Source organism: Terrapene carolina, unplaced genomic scaffold (assembly GCF_002925995.2).
Source record: "Terrapene carolina triunguis isolate 2854851 unplaced genomic scaffold, T_m_triunguis-2.0 Scaffold250, whole genome shotgun sequence".
Classification (NCBI taxonomy): domain Eukaryota; kingdom Metazoa; phylum Chordata; order Testudines; family Emydidae; genus Terrapene; species Terrapene triunguis.
This window is the reverse complement of record NW_020664601.1, coordinates 1,413,981-1,433,879: the sequence shown is the minus strand read 5'-3', so window position 1 is coordinate 1,433,879 and position 19,899 is coordinate 1,413,981. Positions and strand designations below refer to the sequence as shown.

The following is a 19,899-nucleotide window of genomic DNA, read 5'->3' as shown; positions in this document are numbered from 1 at the left end:
CGAAGACCTCAGTGAATTTAGCCCACAGGTGGCTCGGAGCTGCAGGGTCCCAGGGCAGCCAGGAGCTGCAGGGTCCCCCTGCCACCCAAGGCAGTGGGGCCTCCAAGCTCCGAGGTGGTGGGGGTACCCCACAGCTCCTGGCTGCCACAGGCCGTGGGGGACCCCCGCAGCTCCCAGCTGCTGCATGCGGCGGGGGGAGGGCTCCTAGTAGCTGACAGTGAGGGGGGGACCCTGCAACTCCTGGCTGGCCCCTGCAGCTTCCAGCCTCTGGTGGTGGGGGACCCCACAGCTCAGAGCTATGGGGGATCCTGGAGCTCTGAGCCCCTATGGGTGGTGGGGGCCCCCAGAACTCCCAGCCAGGCTCCTGCAGATGCCTAGCAGCTCCCCATTTTGTGATGGATATTTTTCGTAAAAGTTGGACAGGTCACGGGCTTCCGTGCATTTTTCTTTATTGCCCATGACTTTTACTAAAAATATCCGTGAAAAATATCTTAGCCTTAGTTATTAGGTCAGTGTAGTGAGCAACTTACATCGGCGGGAGCAACATTGTAGTATAGACACCGACAGATCGACGTAAGGCAGCTTATGTCAACCTAACTCAGAAGTAGAAAAGGATGCTTAACTCTGGAGTGGGCTGAAGATTTTATCTACTTACAAATCACTGTGGAATGGTCAGCAAGTCAGTTGCCTTTAACCCAGTAATTGTGCACATAGATAGCTTCAACAGATGAGGTACCTCCTCGTAAATTATTCCATTGCAACCATTGGTCTCTTCCAATTTTGGGCCTAATACTGCCATCCTTCTTCCCATGAGTAGTCCCACTGAGTAAAATTTTCAAAAGTGATTAAGTCCTATTGCTTTGCAATGGAACTTAGAAGCCTAAGTAACTGAAGCCTATTGGATAATTTTACCTATTGACTATTGGCTACAGGATCCGGCCTCATATTTATAACTTATCCTAAAGATGCCCTTTATAGTTTGGTTGCCTGGTTAACAATGGTTCACTTTCTTATCGACTTTGCAGCAGAGGTGAAATGACATGAAAAAAGCTTGGAGGGGTCTAGAGTGAGAATGCAGTAGACTTGTGCCCCCTCACTGCAGCTGGGGAAATTGTGAGGGAACGTATCCCCTGCAGCGACTGCATCTATGCTTTGCAGCCCTGTAGCTGAGAATTGGAACGGTTTGTGGTCTATGGCAACCCACAGAGGTGTTGCTTTGTTGCAATGAAACACTCTGGTAAAACTGTACAAAGGTTAGTTTTCCAACTTTCCTATCTTAGATGTTAGGTAAATATTACATCAGCTAGAATGTAAAGCATGTGTCATTTATGCTAGACTAGACAAATCTGGAGAGTACAGTAACTCCTCACTTAACGTTGTAGTTATGTTCCTGAAAAATGCAACTTTAAGTGAAACGATGTTAAACTAATCCAATTTTCCCATAAGATTTAATGTAAATGCGGGTGGTTAGGTTCCAAGGAAATTTTTTGGGGGCAGACAAAAGGCATTATATACTGTACAGTACTGTACTGTGGTGGGGAGGTGCCCCTGGCTTACCCCTGGGGCTCAGGGCTGGGGGTGCAGCGTCTGGGAGGGAGTTAGGGTGCGGGAGGACGCTCAGGGTGGGGGTGCGGGAGGAGGCTCAGGGCTGGGGCAGGCAGGAGGTGCAGAGCACTTACCTGGGGCAGCTCCTGTTTGGTAAAGAGGGTGTGCAGGTGGCTCTGTGCAGCGCGACACCGCCCCCATGGCCGTGATTCTGGGAGCTGCCCACCCCACCCCCTGGCAGGCAGGGCCACCTGGAACGCAGGGGCTTTAGGGACTGCAGGGCCCTGGGCTAAGGGGGCCCCGGGGCCCTGGCCTTCAGCTCTAAAGCCCCTTTCAGAATGCAGCCCTGCAAGCATGGGCCGGAGGACTCAGGAGGAACAGGGGCAGCCGCGCAGCCAGTGGCCGGAGAGAAGCAGCGCTTTCCCCTTCAAAGTGCTGCTTCTCTCCAGCCGGCTGGCCCTGCCTGCCCAGGGGGCGGGCAGCTTCCCCGCTTGCTCGCTCCCTCCCTACCTCCCTCCCAGAAAGTCCTAAGCGCCACCAAACAGCTGTGGGAAGTGCTGGGAGGGAGGGAAGAAGGAAAGGGGAGGAGGCAGAGAAGAGGAACTTGTGCAATGCTTCCTTGTAAAGTCAGCCAAATGACGTTATAAGGGCGCATTGCACAACTTTAAACGAGTATGTTCCCTAATGGAGCAGCGACGTAACTTCGAAACAACGTTAAGCGGGAGGATGTTAAATGAGGAGTTACTGTATACTGAAGGGAGCAATTTTGTATTAGTGTGATGAGGGAGGAAGATGATTTAATGGGTCCTCTCTCAATTCTATTCTCTGCAATAGACGGTAAAATCCACAATTTTTCTCTGCCATTTTCTTCCCCTAGCCTTCTTTTCCACAGTAGATCATATTGTCAATGCCTATGCTTGACGTTCAGGTTTCTTCAGACTGCACCAAATGTTGACATTGATCCAGCATGGACTGTAGAGCACAGGTATCTAGGAGACTGCCAGTGCTCGTTTGGAAATATGCTGTGGTTTGATTGGAAGGCCATTTGCATCAGCGAGGGTTTGTATGGGGGAGGGGGTTAAAAATTGAAATGATATATGTGAAATTGGAAGTTGTCTTGCTAGTATGTACATACATGTTTGGCATGACAATGTTCTGTTACTTCGGCTGAACTATTTAATCATTTTATATGGAAGATGGGAATCCAATACAGTAGTTCACTGTACAGTTACTGACTTGCTGCATCCTGATTTCTTTACAGATCTGTTGCATATGCTGACCAACTAGACACCCATTTATCTGTTTTTATTACATATGTGTACTTTAATAAGTAAAGTTTTTTTCTGATTTTTCTTTGACCTACAGACTGCCTTCAGATATACATGTGGAGCTCTCCATGACTTCTGTGTACGTATCTGAGGGAAGAATTTGGCATTTCATTTTTATCAGAATAAATGCTCAGCCATTTAGCAATCCAGCTGGCATGCAGTTTGGTATAATGTAAGACCTGTGCTGTAGCAGGACTGCTTAATAATTTTAAAGTATCCCCATTAAAAACTTGATTTTAGTACAGGCATGTGCACATACTAAACAAATATACAGTGTCTGCTCCTGCAGTCCTTCATGTAGACAAAACTTTCACTTACTTAAATACAACTGTTTGCCCAGGCAAAGACTGTAGAATTGGCAGATATGCTCTATGTGTGTGAGTACCACACACACACTTTGTACTTTCAGCTTTTCATTCTCAGTCTAATTTTAGCCCTGGGATAAAGCTGGAAGTTGAAGTTGTGAGCGCAGCTTTTTCTATTAGCGCTTTCCCAAAATATTCCTTTGGCTGCATACACATTTGCTTATTATCGCCTTTTCTCTTTTCCCTTTATACCTTACAGCTTCTGACATGAAGAAAGATATAGAGACCTTAATAGCAGAGGAAAGAGCAGAGATCATCGCCAAGTATGAAAAGGTACCGACCTCATTTTTCCTCCATTAATCTGCTCACCAGGCATGGGACTCCTGGTAGCTAAGCTGTCTGGGGAAAGCAGGAACGTGTCATACAGGGTGTGATGTCTTCATTCAGACCTCATGCCAGTAACAAACTACACAAACACAATCTTTTTTTCTGCCTGCAGAACTTTTTAAGGGTACAGGTGACGTGACAGTGTGTATTTAGTCATCCGTGATGGGTTTTCGGCAGATAGGCTCAGGCAGGGGCCTATGTCAGGTATACAAATACAGGTTCTGCCTATTCTACCTGAACAAGGTCAAAATATTTGGCCTATGGTAAGTACTCAGGCTATGGAACCAAATTGGAGAGCTTTCATCACCAGTCCATTTTTCCCTTTCACTCTGGGCTCCCAGTTTTTTCTCATTCAGACCTCATCATTTGGCACACGCCACAAATCCTGTGACCAAGAAAGTGACAGTCTCAGCACAGAGAGTGAATGGTCTTGAAGACTGAATTAAAACTAATATATTCCTCTCGCCTTCTGTATCACCTTACAGACAGGAATGGAATAAGCCACATACCACCCCAAAGATGGTCTTCCTAGTTCAGGGTTGACACATAGCAGCAGGACAGTATGGAGGGAAGTCTGCATGGGTGAGGCCTGTGCCTCATCAAATCTGTAGACTGAGTGGATTTTAATCACCAGGTTGCTCAGTCCAGTACCAGCTTCTGAGTGCTCAGGACAAACATGTGCACATGCTGATGGCCACACACTTGTGTTTCCTCCAGTCATGACTCTTGTGTCTCCTTTTGCTTTGTAGGGAAGGCAGGAAGGAGCTCATATTGACCCATGGGAAGATGCTGACTTCACCCTGTATAAAGTCACAGACAGATTTGGATTTCTGCAGTAAGTTACTCGTTTCTCCTCCCAGACACCCTTCAATGAAATAGATGTGGTGCTGTCATACACTCCGTGCAGGAGGATGTCCTGTAACAGCTCCAGCAACCTCAGTGCAGGCTGCTGTATGAATTTATTTGATCAAACCCAAATATCTAGAAAGGAATGGCAGTGTATCTTCTTCGGCATCCAAGCGTGTGGAAACCTTCTGATGTCAAAATGTCTTATTTAGACATTTTTGATCAATTTTCAACATTCCCAGCTTGAAACATTTTGGCTTATTGAACCAAGTCGAAACATTCAGGTTATTTCAATGTAGTACTGCATTTGTCTAAGGTGGCGCAGTGCATCATGGGAACTGTAGTTCAGGAGCCTCATGTCCCAGTTCTCTATGGGCTGGGATCCCCAGTTGCACTGAATCTCCCAGGATGTGGTCATGGGACGCCCATGATGCACTGCAGCAGTTCCACCAGAGGAGAGAGCAGTGGATCATGAGAGACGTAATCCAGCTAGGGAGCCCCCCCCCTCGTAGAAGAGAATGGGAGCATGAGGCACCTGAACTACAACTCCCATGAGGCACCATGACAGCTCAGGCAGATGTAGTGCAATGACAAACTGACTTGAAATGAAAAGTTTCAATTTGGTTTGACAACCAAAAGCTTTGAATTGTCGACCTGACCTGAAACTAAATACTTTGTTTCTATTTTCCCAACAGAAAATCAAAATATTTACAAAATCAAAAGTTTCCTGGGGAAACTGTATTTTTCTGTTGAAAAACCATTGACAGAAAATTGCTGGTCAGCTCTACTAAGCAGTCTCTTTAAAACAGCTCTAAGGTTTGCGTGATTGATTGTCCTCTGATAGACCATCTCTATAAGGCAACTAATTTTCCCTTGGTCCCTCAGGTGTAGTCAATTTAAGACTGCTTGTTTGCATTGTACTGTATATTGTGATCCATACCCCTGTTGCTTGTCGATACAATCCAATCCTTAATCTTTCAGTGAGCATGAACTGCCATCCCGCAGTGCAGTGGAAGAGAAGGTAAGAGCTGTCAGCTTTACTACCTATGTGGATCACACCTTGCAAAATATGGTGCTAACTGGGAAGGTGCTTAGGTCTGCCTTTTAAACAGCAAATACAGACTTTGCAGCATGGCCCACTAATCAGATTTTCTCCAAAAATATAAAAACCAGCATCTCTTAAGCTGATGCTCTGAAGTTAATGGAGCGGCACCTTAGCACAAAGTTACAGGAAGTGCTCAGTGAGGAGTAGTTTCATAATGCTGTGGTACAGGTGTGAGCTCGGTAGGAGAGCCTAGATGGCACCTGAGAAGGCAGTGGAACTCTCAATACTGCAGCTGAGCTTGGAGTAGGGAGGGGGAAAGCTGTGGAATTTCTTTAGTCCTGTGCAGCAGTTCTGACATGGAGAGGAGTGGAAGATAGGAAAATGCCATGAAGTTGCAGGATAGATCTTCACAAGAAGCAGTGTGAGAGCATAAAACAGAAGTGATCTATTCACAACAGGCCTGATCAGACCTTCCAGTTAATGGTTGCACTTTTTTTCTTTCAAATCTTGTTTCCTTTCCCTTTCAGTTTCATTATTATTAGAGCTTTTTATTTCATTGGTCCAGACTTTGGATAATTTATTGGTCTTGCTCCAGTGAAATCATAAAACTTTATTTAAGACTTATAGGCAGGAAAGAGGTTGATAGTCAGCCCCTGCTGAGAGAGTGGTCTCATCTATTGTACCACTTGCTCTCTATAAGCATGGTGGCAGAGATCAACAGGCTGCAGCTTAAAGTCAGATGGGCATCCAGATGCATTAGTGACTCTGAAAATCTCAGCCTAAATGCTTGATCCTCACTGGATGAAAAATGGAAAAGTCTTTGGGTATCCTGCTCCCCGTTCATGTCTCCTTAAAGTTTTTCTGTGTTTCTGTTCCTCCTGTGATGAGTGCTAAACCACCTAGCTAACTGTTAGTTGCATATCTGCAGGCATGGCTAGTTACTCTGTGTAGATGAAATGAGTGCTGCAGTGGGGGAGGTCAGGATCAACTTCCACAAGGAAGTATTGGGAACCCACGTTTAGAAACATTAATGAAGCTTAGGAGGGCTCGACTGAGATGCAGTATTTCTAAACATCTGATTCAGCTGAGACTAGATGCTAGATCCCATTCCATCACTTTAGGAGGGGCTAGATTGCTCCAGCTCACTGCAGGAGACCTATGCAGTTAGAGGATATTTCTCTACAAGTTCAAAAGCCCCAATTAAAAAAAAATAGATGAATACACTTTTTATTTTGAGATCACAAAGCTTAAAGGTTCTAAGTGGCGTCCTCTTATCAACTACACTGCCACTGGAAATAAACTAAAGTTCACCTCAAAACAAAAATCCCTATAACATGCTTGGATTGCGAATGATAAGGGGTGACTGAGCTCAGCTGGTAAAGTTGCAGCCGTTTGACCTCAAGGGAGCTGATTTGACTCTGGGTTGTGGTAACATGAATGTCTAGTTTTGAGATCAGGACTCTGACTGGGCTTAATTCCCCTGTAGTATACTTCCAGATAGACACAACACAGGGTAATTTGTGGCTGGATGAACTCCTAAGTATCTGCTACCTATCAAGGAAATTCTCCTGTGAAAGAATTGTCTGTGTATCGTGCTGATTTTTTTTCACTACTGTGTGTAGAAATTGTCTATCCCTGTAAGTACTTTCCCCTCAGTTATGTCCTCTGTCGCAGATACAAAAGGGTAGGGTGGGGGGTGAATGTGAAATGTCATTATCATCCTCATTCAGTTTAACTTTATGATGAGTTTTGTGCTTTCACAAGGAACATTTCTGTAATGTTTGTTTTGAAATGACACTTTTAGCAAAAGCTGCAGGAGATTGAACGAGTGGACAAATGGCTGAAGATGCTGAAGAAATGGGGCAAATACAGAAATAGTGACAAGGTGAGGAGATAAAAACAGACACTTGTAGTACTATAGGGAGAGAGATGGTGATATCGTTCCCTTTGTGCTTGTCATTTTTTACAAAGGTTTATAAAGAAACCGGAAACCCTTGAAAAATGCCTTATTTATTCTGCCTTTTAAAGTTTAATAGTGTGTTGGCTGAATAGAAGTGCTTACTGTTGTGACATACAGGGCCAAACTTTAAGAGGGCCTCCTAAACTCTGCCTGCAAATTTGGCACTTGTGCCCATTTGTGCAAGCAAAAAAACAACAACCATGCTTGTGAGCCTGACTGGGCACTGCATGCATATGTGCAGCTTCCTGTCCATGCACAACTTAGGAGGCCCCTTGAAAATGTGGGTAAGAGCCTAGATTTCTAGGCCAGTTTCCTTGACAGATAAATATGGGGGATATTTTTATTTGCCTAGGATTTACCTGTATACTATGTATCCTGATGCTGGTTTGATTGTCTGAACCCATTTGGCTGCTAACTGAGGCTATTGTGTGAACATCACCAATATGCCAAAATACAGGACTTAAAATAAACTCTATGCAGAACAGCAATGAAAAACCGAGTTATTTTAAGAGGTCATCTAAAAATCACAGCGTGAATCCAAACACATTTACTTAGCTTCTAGACTGTAGATGGAATAGGAGGGAAGCATGAAACCAAAACTGCACTGGTGAGAGTACTCTGAGAGGATGTGGGCATACCTTGGGTAAGAATTCAAAAACCCAAGGTCCTTTGTGCTCTGTGGGGATCTTAAATATCCCATAACTTTTCTCATACAAGTAGGAATTTTTCCAGATGTCTTTGCAAAAATACCCTCTGCTGCTCCTTTTCACTCCCCCTACTGTTGTACTGCTCTCTAATTCAAAAATGGTTGCATTTCATTAGTGGTGTGTGTATGTGGTGTGTAAAGCACTTCTGGATTCTTTGTGTCATTAGTATATTTACTAAAAGAAATGCATGTATTCTAACTGAATTCTCAGATGAAAAAAGGAAAAACCTGTCACCACATCACTATCTCCGTCTGTGTGAATGGTGGTGGGTGTTCTCACTGGCAGCTGTCATTTTGCAGCTGCTTCCTAGCAGGAAGTCCAGACTGTTGACATGTCTGTTCTGTTCTTCCTGCTTGTGTGTAATTCTAGTTGGTATCAACATAACATTACTTAACACAGGGCAGAGAGTCTACATTTTGGGGACAAGACTGGGAGCCAGGACTCCTGGGTTCTATAGTTTAGCTATGCTTCTTAATTTATTGAGAATTTGGATGAGTCATTTAACCCCTCTGTGCTTCCATTTCCCAATCTGTCAGTATTTGTACACCTGTAGACTTGGTCCTGCCTCAGCACAGGAGGCTGGACTAGATGACCTCTTGAGGTCCCTTCCCACCCTACATTTCTATGATTCTGTGATCGCCTGGAAAGCTTCATTGATGTTTCTAATGTGCTTTGAGATCTTCAGATGAAAAGTGTTTAGAAATAGACAAAGCATATTGCTTTGTCTATTTTAAAAAAAAAAAAGTAAAATATAACAGCACTTACGTTTTAATTCTCCAGCATTTCCCAGGCAGTAGTAGGATGAGATGGCACAATGCCAGTGAAGAGGTGGGCAGGCATGTAGTCCACAGATCTCAACTTTAATTAGCAGAGGTCAGGCAACACCCTTGTTTATGACCTAACAGGGAATGCCAAGATAAAGTATTTTTATAGTTACTTTGTGAATATAGTTGATTCCCAGCACCAGTCTCGCTTCCTACTTGTCTAGACTTGGTAGTATAAAAATGATATATTTTTCTATTTCTGCAGTGGAAGATACAAAAAATTACACAACCGTTCACTCTTGAGTGACCTCATTCAATAGAAACGTGCAGAATGTATATTTTTATAGTCTTCGTAGAGACTCCTAGTAGGGACTTGAATCCAGTTGCAGGATCTAAATAGATGGGGAACTGTGGGACAATGATGACCTTGACATTACCAAGCATCAGAACAGAGTCACGTGATCCCACATTCAACATGATTTTAAGAGGAGCTGTAGTTCTAGAGCAATCAGTTGTGAAGATACATAAACATTCTCAATTTTATTGAAGAAACAAAACAGATTTTTCAAACTTTACATTGATGCCAATCTGGGTATGAAAGGGGCAGGGACATACTTTGTTTGAATTTTATAGCTCTTCTGTGTTCAATTCAATGTTCTTTCAGTCATTCTCTATCACTCGGTAACCTCAGTAGGGAAAAATATGGGAGCCCTCCAGTGGCCATAATAATCCCTCTAACTTAAAAAATCAGTCCTAAGTGGTTGGTAGCTTATTGGATAAAGTGTCCTCTATTCTAGAAGGATTGAACCAGGTCCTTCAGCTCTTAGTTCTTCTTAATGCAAACCTTACTGACCTAAATGGAAGTTTTGCCTGTGTAAAGACTGCAATGTTTGGTTTAGAGCAGCGGTTTTCAACCAGGGGTCCGTGAGCTGATTTCAGGGGATCCACAAAGCAGGGCCAGCATTAGATTGACTTGGGCCTAGGGCAGAAACCTGAAGCCCCCAGCCTTGGCACCCTGCGGGGCCCTGGAGTTTTTATAGCCTGTTGATGGGGCCTCAGAAAGGAAAGGTTGAGTACCCCTGGATTGGAGTTCACATCTGTACTTGTAAATTGAAATTAATTAACCCATCAATTAATTAACCTATCAATACAGTTTTAAATTAATTCTTATCGTGAATCTAAAGTTGAAGGGGGAAAGAGCTGATGCAATATACTTCTGCCTACATTTACAAAAGTGACTAGTGATTTTGATGCCCAATTTGAGACACCTTAATGGGGCCTGATTTTCAAATGCCGAGCACCTTTGTATAATCCGGGCTCTTTCTGCAGTTAAAGGTGGGCACCCACAATTATAAGTGTGATAATATAGGCCTTTACATGTAAATAAAAATCCAAATGAGAAAAAATGCTATATTTTAAAATAACAGCCTGGCTAGAAAAAGGTTAGCAACTTAAATGGTCAAGTTAAAGGAAACCTGGGGCATAATACAAGGGGGTCACTTGGTTAAATTAAATTAAACAACAGTAATGAGGCCATATAAAAACCTAAATAGGATCCAGCGTCAATCTGTCAGTCACACTGGATTGTGTGGGTAGACCCTTCACATCTGTGCCAGCAAGTCTGAATCTGACTTGAATGTCTGTTCTTCATGGAGACGCAGTAGCCAGCTGCTCCACTGTACCATTAGCTCATGCTGTATTTTGTCCTAAGTAATTATTACTGCATCTCTATCATAAGCAAAGATGGTATTGTATCTTTTTGTACCTCACAACTGGATGGGGCCCAAATGTTTCAACAGGGCAAAATGATAATAGAGCAGGAAACTTAACATGGTTCCTGATTAGTTTCTTAACACAAATGTTTCTGTGACCTCAGTTTAATGACTTCTGATGTCAACAATTTACAATAACTTCTTGGGTTAACAGCAGGTCTGTATGATTAGAGCAAATGTGGGTCCAAACTGGCCCTCTCCTAATGAGAGATTGAGCTCTCATTCCTTTATTTCAGTGACTGAAAAGCATAGAGCTCTTGTAATCAGAATGAATGGAATTATTATTTATAACGAACCACAAAGGTTCATGATTCTTCCAGACAGATAAGACATTATCCCAGTGCCAAAGAGCTGACATTTTGCTCCCATTGACTTGAGAAGGAGCAACATTAAGTGCTAAACAGTGAGGGGGTGGGGAAAGGATAAGCCAGATGACATACAGAAACATAAAGAATCTTTGACTTCACTCCCATTCCACCCTAGCAATTCCAATAGAAGCTTCCATTGGCAGAGATTTGGAAAGATTCCTTATGCTATACATGGGGAAACGTGTGCAGCTGGTATTGCCAGTTCATATGCATGTCGAAACAGTGATACTGTCATGCAGTATGATATTAAATATAAAATTGCAGGGAATACAACCCAAAGCTCAGCTCTGCTTTCTGAAGCAGTGTGGGTCTTTGAACTGGATGTTCCTTCATCCACGGTAATTTCTGTTCACTGATAGTACAACATTTGCATTGCTTTTTAGATTAAATTGCTGAGATCGCCTGGCCCAGAGGGCTGAATGGTCTCATGCATTTATATTGTGAGTTTAGAAGTTGCACAAATTCCCTCTGCTGGACTCGGTGGATGTCGGTGGATATCTGAGAGCAGTTCAGTTGCTGGCCTTAGAGAACCATGAAACTGAATAATACTATTCCAGTATGGGAATGTGATGCCTTGGAATGAAATCAACTCTAAAGTTTTTCTAAATAAATAAAATACAAAAGTAAAATCCACTTGCTTAAGTTGATTGTAAAAAGCAGTCAATAATTTTTGCTCCAGCCCCACTGCAGTTATAATACTGTATGCGCTTTTTTAATGCTCTCTTGTTCTCTTCACTTCACTGACACCCTGCAGCCTGTTGTCTTGAGTGATCTCTGTAGTACAGCGAATGGAACAGTTTGTTAGGGAAACTGCCAATGGAAAGGCCAACCTTCTCTTTTCAATAAGATTAGTAATGCTAAACTAAATCAATCAGTCATGCTGACTGACTGATTTTATAATAACTAATAGAAAACCTTGTAGCATAAACCATTTGATTTTAAGCAGCTTTGGAAGACTTCTCTATCCTCCACAAGTAACTTTACCTCCAAATCTTTCCTACTGTATACATTATTTTTCTACCTTTCTTTATATTCATCACCTTCCTATGAAGGCTCTGATCCCTTGCCTAATATACCTTGGAATTTATTTTTAACGGAGCAAAACTCACCTTTGTGCTGGCATCCAGCTAAGCTGCTTGAGACTTGTGAATTTGTTAACATGTTGTAAATATCCTGGTTGTGAGATTTCATTGTCAGCATATGTGGCCAGCTGTTGAAAGTCCCCCTACCCACCTGCTTCTATTCCCTGTTGCCCTTTCTGGTCCTGAGGTATGTCTACTGGCTTTTCACACTCAATCCTACTCATCCCAATGCACAGAACAGTTTGTGGCTGGCAGGAGGAAGTGGGCTCTCTTGCTATCACAATCAGGGATAATAAGTTAGTTGTTTACCTAGCTCAATGCTAGGCTGCTTTTAACTTCCTACAGCAAAATAAAATTTCCTTGAACTATTTCTAGGGCTGGACAGGGTTGTAGAGGGTAATTCAAGTTCCCTTGGGAATAAACTGCTGAGTGCTGGAGATATCCATCAGTCTGCTAATTGTATAATTAATTCCTGCTCACTTCAAGCCTAACCAAGCAGTCTAAGGGCATGTCTGCACTGCCATATAAAACCCATGGCACAGAGTCTCAGCCAGGTCTGCTGACTCAGGCGATGGGGCTAAAAATTGCATTGTAGATGTTCAAGCTTGGGCTGCAACCTGGGCTCTGAGCCCCCCATCTACACTGCAGTTTTTAACCCCGAGCCCTGTGAACCTGAGGCAGCTAAAACCTCCATTGTCCTGGGAACAGAACCTGAACCTGGGCAGCCTAACGCCCCCAAGCAAACCATGGAGTCCTCCACAGGTCTGAACAATCTGGATACTGAAATCTGACAAGAACCAAAAAGTTCCACTTGAATTATGGAATACGGTTATTTATTTGGATGTGGACTCCAGGTGCATCCTATCAACTAACTAAAAATTATAGTACCAAAATCACATCACTGAAACTGAGGCCCCAGGAACATTTTGGCCACTCCACACCACTCCAGAAAAAAAAAAAGCCACCACTAGTCAGCACATATCCTAAAGCATCTCCCACCCTTCATGTTCCTCCTCTCCTCTCTCCCACGATGCCTGCTCAAACAGATGAGCTTTGTGGTGCATCTGGAAGGTCAGTAGATTCAGGCTATTTCAGTCAGAGGAGAGTGAATTCCAGAGATATGGGGCTTTGACACAGAAAACACCCTGCTAGCAGCTCCCTCTCATATAGCAAGGTGGCTCCAGCACAAGTGCCAGTGCTGATCTCAGAATGGCACAGAAAGAAGTGGAGCCTTTTACAGGTAGGAAGGTCTCAGGCTGTTGCGAGTCCTATATGTCAGACCCAACACCTTAAATTCCACTTTGGAAGCCATTAGACAGTCAACATGCAGTTCACTGAGTACTGCTTTCATATTCTACCAGCAAGATTCTCAGTTTAACAAGCCAGTTGTTGAAATCGGCACCGGCGTCAGCTTCGGAATGTATTTTAAGGTGTTGTTCCATGTAGAGTGTACTGCAGTTCATTCTAGAGGTGACAAAGGCATGGATCACTGTATGGTAAATATCTATCTGTGTGGAAATGTCAAGATGGATCTACAATGCAGTGTTTTTGACAGTGCCATCCATTCTTTAGGTGTATCCCAAAACACTTGATGCCTAGGTACTACGACACCTTGAAAATACTAAGGGACATGTCATTTCATGAGGAGAGATGCATAATCTAGTGCTTTCGTAGTCAGTTGAGATGTGGAAGTACCTTAATAAATATGGATTGGATGTATTTACCCTTTAATTTAATCCCTCTGCTGGATAGTCTGTTGGGCTTTCTAGCTGCCCGTGTGCAAATAAGACTCCCTTCAGTGTGCGGTGATTTTTTTGTTTCATCTTTGCCATAGCTAACAGACAGCTGCTACTATCCACAGGGTCCTCAGTCCAGAGAATGGGAAGACTGTCTTACTGAAACAGACAAAACTCAGTCAAGAATCTGTCTACTCCATAGCCTAAAGAAGGGAGGGGGATACAAGCAATAACCTGTAGAGAAGAAGTAATTTAAGAGTGAAAATGGAGGGGGGAGGAAATTAATGTGCATTCCAAGGCTAGAGAATTGCCCCGGCCTAAACAGGAAATAGGCAAAGCTTCATTACTAAAAACAATCTATCGCTAGACTCTGATGGGAGCCCATTCAAGCTAATACTGGACCAAAGCAAAGAAGCCCTTTTAAAGTATAGCACAGGTTAGTATCCTTCAACTAGCAGTAGGTTCCTCTGAAACACCAGAAGTTCTCAGTAAAAGGTTTCCTATTATCAAGTTTCCTCTCATGCCAGCATGCTTTACTGAAGCTTCTAAACATCTTGATGTCTTGAGCACTACCCTTTCAAACAACCACCATCAGGGAACCTACAACATTCTCACCTTTGTATGAGTTTCTTCAGTAATGTGGTGGTGTGAAATATCATGTAGCAGCACTAGCTAGTACTGAATAACAGCCTCTCAAGAACCCTATCTCACTTAGTAGAGAGGACAAATTGGGAAAGGTTTTATTTGATATCTGCGAGTTCTAGTGGTGTCAAAGCAGGGCCAGGAAACAGAGTATTTGCTTACCTTCCCTAATTTAACGCTGATCTGTAAGAACTTGAAGGCAAAGTATTCAAATGTATTTAATCTTTTCTTCCTGGGCAAAAAGTATGGTATCCTCGTAAACTAAAAGCAAAACAGAACCGCAAGCCACATTCAGGTTAACGGTTCAGTGCAGAACCTTGGGGTTCCATATTGTCACTACTACATGAGACCTAGTTTCAGGCTTACTCTAAGCACAGATTTTGTACCTGTAACAGTTACAGGTAAGGGTATGTGTGACAGGTTGCCCTCTTCAAGGTGCCACCTGATGTACTGGGACACCACTGAGCCTGCCTGTTCCGCCAGCCTGGGCCCCCTTTAACCTGTCTTGCTGAACCATTCTCTTAAGCCTCCTCTAGCACACACACAGGCAGGGCCACACCCAGCTGCAGAAAGACACAGACACTGAGCTCAGCTCTGGGAAGATTCTGCTTAAGGGATTTGTCCCAGCACTCAGGTGCCCACCTCCCTTGGGGTGCAGATCCAAAGATCTTGCGCCGTATAGAAAAATCTGCACAGCGCAAGCCCAAAAAAATTCACCCTCTTTCTCAATGTGAAGAGAGATCTGCACACCTTCTTGCCTCCCCAGTTAGAAATTGCACAAACTGTGTTTAATAATAAACCAAACAAATGTATTAACTATAAAAGGCAGATTTTAAGTGGTTAAAGGGATAGCAAACAGAACAAAGCCGATTACTAAGCAAATAAAACAAAACACACAAACTAAGCTTGATTCACTAAAGAAATTGGCTGCAAATAGTAATTTCTCACCGTAAAAGTTGTTTCAGGCAGATTACAGAGAGTCTTGAAAGCCAGCTGCATTGGCCTGCAGCTCGAAACTTCAGGTATTATTACTCACAGGCTAGACAGCCTTCCAGCCTGGGCTCAGCTCTTCTCCCTCCAGTTCAGTTCTTCTTTTCAGGTGTTTCCTAGCCTCTCTTTGGGCAGGGAGGCAGAAGAGAACCCTGATGATGTCACTCCACTGCCTTGTATAGCTTTTATGTCTGGCAGGAATCCTTTGTCTTCTAGTGGAAAAACACTGGAATTTCAAGTGGGGCTGTCCTGTACCAGGTGGCTCAGTCACATGTCTTGTCAGGGTCGTAGCAGCCATTACTCCCAGGCTGTCTGGGGTGTCCACTGGAAGACTAAGCTCTTTCACAGTCCTGTCTTTGCTGATGGGTCATCAGCCCTGTCTGTTTTTTTCATTGTTGCACCTGAAGGGCTAGTTGTGGCTGTCACCCAAAGTAGCACATTTGAAATGCCGATACATGGTCAATATTCCTAGCTTCAGATTACAGAAATGATACAGGCATACAAATTGGATAATCACATTCAGTAAATCATAACCTTTCCAATGATACCTTACATGAGCCATCTTGCTTAACGTATATCTCAGTTATGCCATATTCATAGCATAAGCATATTTCCATAAAGAATATGGAGTGCAACATCCCAGTATGATTTTATTTTACTAAAATAATTGCACAGGTATAACCCGTGGTGTGGACGCTGTTAGATTGGTATAAAGGTGACTTATACTAATATAGCTTATTCCCTTCGCCATATAAGAATAGCTATACTATTTATTATTCATTTAGCATGTGCATAGTCATCTAGCCAAGCGATGGCATCTTCAGTGGCGTGATGCAGTTCTTCCAGGCCACGGCTGAACCTAGTCAGCAGGCATTCATCGACAATGTGTGTCATCGTCTGTGTTGCGCTGCAGCTGCACAAAGGGTTGTCACGAAGGCCCTGGCGATACTGGTTGGCTGCGCAGAGACCTTGCCCAGTCCGGAACCTGTTCAACAGGGACTGTTGATGGCGGGGCAGGTCAAAACCAGGCAGGCAGATTGTGGGGTTGCCGATGAGGGTCTGGTTAGGGATTATAAATATCCATTCCTCTCGCCAGAGTGTTTCCACCCTAACACTAGGGGGCTTGTAGTATACCAATAAGATTAAAGCAGTACAACTTTCTAGTTTAGGCAAGGCTGAGCCCAAAACCTGCGTGTGCTACAGAGTTAGTGGAATAATTAGTTTCTGGCCATTAAAATAAATGGCGTTATGCCAGGAATAAATTTTGACCCACTGTGATTTGGCCCTGGGGGAGTAGGGAAGGGAGAACACTCTGTGTGGTTGTTCCATAACTCCCTCTAGCTGCTGTGGGTGTGGCACAGATTATCTGGGAGGGGACTCCCTTGGAAGCATTCTCAGCCAACAGATGGTCTGTTTTTAGGCAGAGTCTGTATCAGCATTACAGAAAAGAAAAGCCTCGCCTCCCTGTTTCTCTGATCCTGGTGATGGGTCTGTGCAGTGACTGCTGCTTAATAAAACGAAGGCCGACAAAGCTGCTCAGGATGAACCAGCCAAAATGCTCAAATGCTCTTTAGTGTCTGACCGAGACCCCCAAGAGTGAATAATCTGTCAATCCTGGTGGGAGCAGAGGGAGGGAAGGGCTGGCAGAGAGACGGTTGTTGCAGGATTATTCTGCCAGCAGTTGGTGAAATCAGGCCCCCTCATTCCTGCAGCAACACCAGTAGCAACTTGAATAAAAATAATTGTGAACCCCCAGGCTGTCCATATCATTGTGCGCACCTAGGCTGAGTACCAGTGTCTCAGGGCTAGTCTACACTGGCAACGCTGAAGTGCTGCCGTGGCAGCGCTTTAGCATGGCTTGTGTAGTCACGGCAGAGCGCTGGGAAAGAGCTCTCCCAGCGCTCTAAACAAACCACCTCCACGAGGGGCGTAGCTACTAGCACTGGGAGCGTGGCTACCAGCGCAGGGGCACCATCTACGCTGACGCTTTACAGCGCTGAAACTTGCAGCGCTCAGGGGTGTGTTTTTTCACACCCCTGAGCGAGAAAGTTGCAGCGATGTAAAGTGCCAGTGTAGACAAGCCCTTAGTTCTGCAACCTGAGTCCTTTTTTGCTCTTCCCCCTCTGTGCTGGATGCTACGTTACCACTTGTCTGATCCTGAAACAATGTGCAAATGTGAGCAGAGCCATTTAAGTCCTCTATCTCAGGTCCTTATGTGAGCCTCATTACAATAGTATTGGAGTGTTTCTCAGTACCTAACATCCTCACAAGACTCCTGTCAGGAGGATGTGGGGGAGAGAACATTATCTCCCCATTTTACAGATGTGAGACATCCTGATACTGAGTTACAGGAAGTCCAGGGAACTGAACCTCAGCCTCCTAAGTCCCCGGCTAGCACCATAACCACTTGATTAGATTACTCACAAGCATAAATCTAAGCATATGCATTGGTATTGGCAGGAGTGGGGACTTGGATTGTAAGCTCCTTGGGGGCAGGGATATGTTTTCTGTGTAGCACTTAGCATGCTTGTGGGCACTATAAAATGTAGTGAAGAGTGGGGTGGCTGTGGAAGCAGTGCTGGCTATTCCTGTTATGCCCAGATCTCCCTTATAAAACAGTAAAAGAGTTTTGTGCGATGTGCAGGGTTTTTTTTACACCGTTTTGACCTCTGCTAGTGTGTGGTAACATCTATCTCATGTCCCTCTGCCCTGCAGGCCTGCTGCATCACTTGCCAAGAAGCAATTGGTAGCAGGCACTGTCTCTCCAGCAAGGGGTCTCCTTCACAAATATAGCAAACCTGGTAAAGTTTTTAAATAAGACTTGCAGAAGAAAAACATCGCACCATGTTTATTATTCTTTGTACTATACAATGGAGGCCTGAAAGCGATTTCATTTTTTTTTCCCTTTGATTTTGAAATAGCAGGACTGTTAAGTTTCATCATACCTGATTTTGCTGGAGGGCTTTTTTTCCAGGACTGGAGAACTGGCTCAGAACCTTTCTCAGCTCTTAAGAGATGAGTCATCATCCCCCTAGTTCTCCAGCTGTCCACAGTGTTCTCCAACAATACAGAGAAGTGAAGGGTGTGTGTGTGTGTGTGTGTGTGTGTGTGTGTGTGTGTGTGTGAGAGAGAGAGAGAGAACAGCAGAGACCCCTTCTTTATTTTATTTTTTTTGGGTGGAAGGGAAACCTTTCTGCCCTCCTCTGTACATCATTTAAAAAAGAAAGTGATCTTTCTTTACTGCTTTTCTCTCTCTGCAGCAAATGAAGAGAAATTGTTAATGCTACACGTGGGGCTCTATCTGTGGGGCTCATGTGAGTGGCTAACTTGCATTGTGCTCTGAAAGCCTACTCTAGAGCCAGTGCCACTCATTTCAATTAACCCTGGACACTTTAGAGGAGTGGCAGTTGGACTGGATCTGAGGCTGTAGCTTCTGGGATTGTAACTATTCTTCAGGTTCCAGCTCTTAAACTGCCTCCATTGATTGCTCCTTGCAAGTAGTTAGGCTGGGTTTACACTACAGCCTGATGGCAGTAGAACTACGTCACTCAGGGATGTGGAAAATCCGTGCCCCTGAGTGACGCAGTTGTAGTGAACCAGCCTCTGGTGTAGACAGCGCTATGTTAATGGGAGGGCTTCTCCCGTCCATGTGGCTACTACCTCTCGGGGAGGTGGAGAATCTATGCCGATGGGAGAAGGTCTCCCATCGGGGGAAGTAGCGTCTTTGCTAAGACCTACAGCGGCACATCTACACCCATGCAGCTTGCACCACGGCAGTGCTGTAAGTGTAGACAGGCCCTTAGTCTGCTTGCTGTCAGACCAACTCAGAAACAACCTGTATCCATCAAAATATACTGCACATGACAGTTCAGGTTTTAAATGACTGTTGTTTAAATCAAACAACCAGCTTTATGGTGCGAAGAGGAATTGAACAAGTTTTCTTTCCTGGGGTTCGTAACGGGAAGCTTTTTTCATCCCTGATCCCAAAGGTCTTTGGAGCTCAGCTCCTGCTGTCAGAGCCGAGGTTAGTAAATAATCACAAAGGAGGGGGAGCATGTTTCCTTCAGAGATGGGTCATTAATTGTACCGAGAAGAGGAGCTGTCCTGGCACTGGCTCATGCATTAAAGGTGGTTGCTAACTTATGATCAATGAAGGAGTTTTAAAAAGAAAAAAAATTATATATTTTTGCAGGTGTTAGAAATCCATGTCTTATTCACCCTGTCTTTGCCTGGCAAATTAATGGGTTTATGATGGATAGCGACAAAATGAAAGTTGGTTGAGCGGGCAAGAGATTTTTAGTTTGTTTTTGTTGACATCTGTTTAACAAAAATGCTTTACAGCTGGAAGAAAAGCCTTTTGGTTAGAGATTCAGCACCCCACCCTTTTATAAAGGCTGATGGCACTCTTCCGTCATAATGCTG

At 44.0% G+C, this 19,899-nt stretch overlaps 1 protein-coding gene across 1 annotated transcript in view; it reads left to right on the top strand.

Moving 5' to 3' along the window:
- The window catches only part of LOC112113280 (USP6 N-terminal-like protein), a 176,346-nt gene that overhangs the window by 122,794 nt on the left and 33,653 nt on the right, over positions 1-19,899 (top strand). Inside the window, exons 3-6 of the mRNA XM_024209520.3 lie at positions 3,438-3,511; positions 4,315-4,400; positions 5,393-5,432; positions 7,261-7,341. Coding sequence (XP_024065288.1) covers positions 3,446-3,511; positions 4,315-4,400; positions 5,393-5,432; positions 7,261-7,341 — 273 coding nt within the window. The 5' untranslated portion in view covers positions 3,438-3,445. The remainder of the gene's footprint in view (positions 1-3,437; positions 3,512-4,314; positions 4,401-5,392; positions 5,433-7,260; positions 7,342-19,899) is intronic.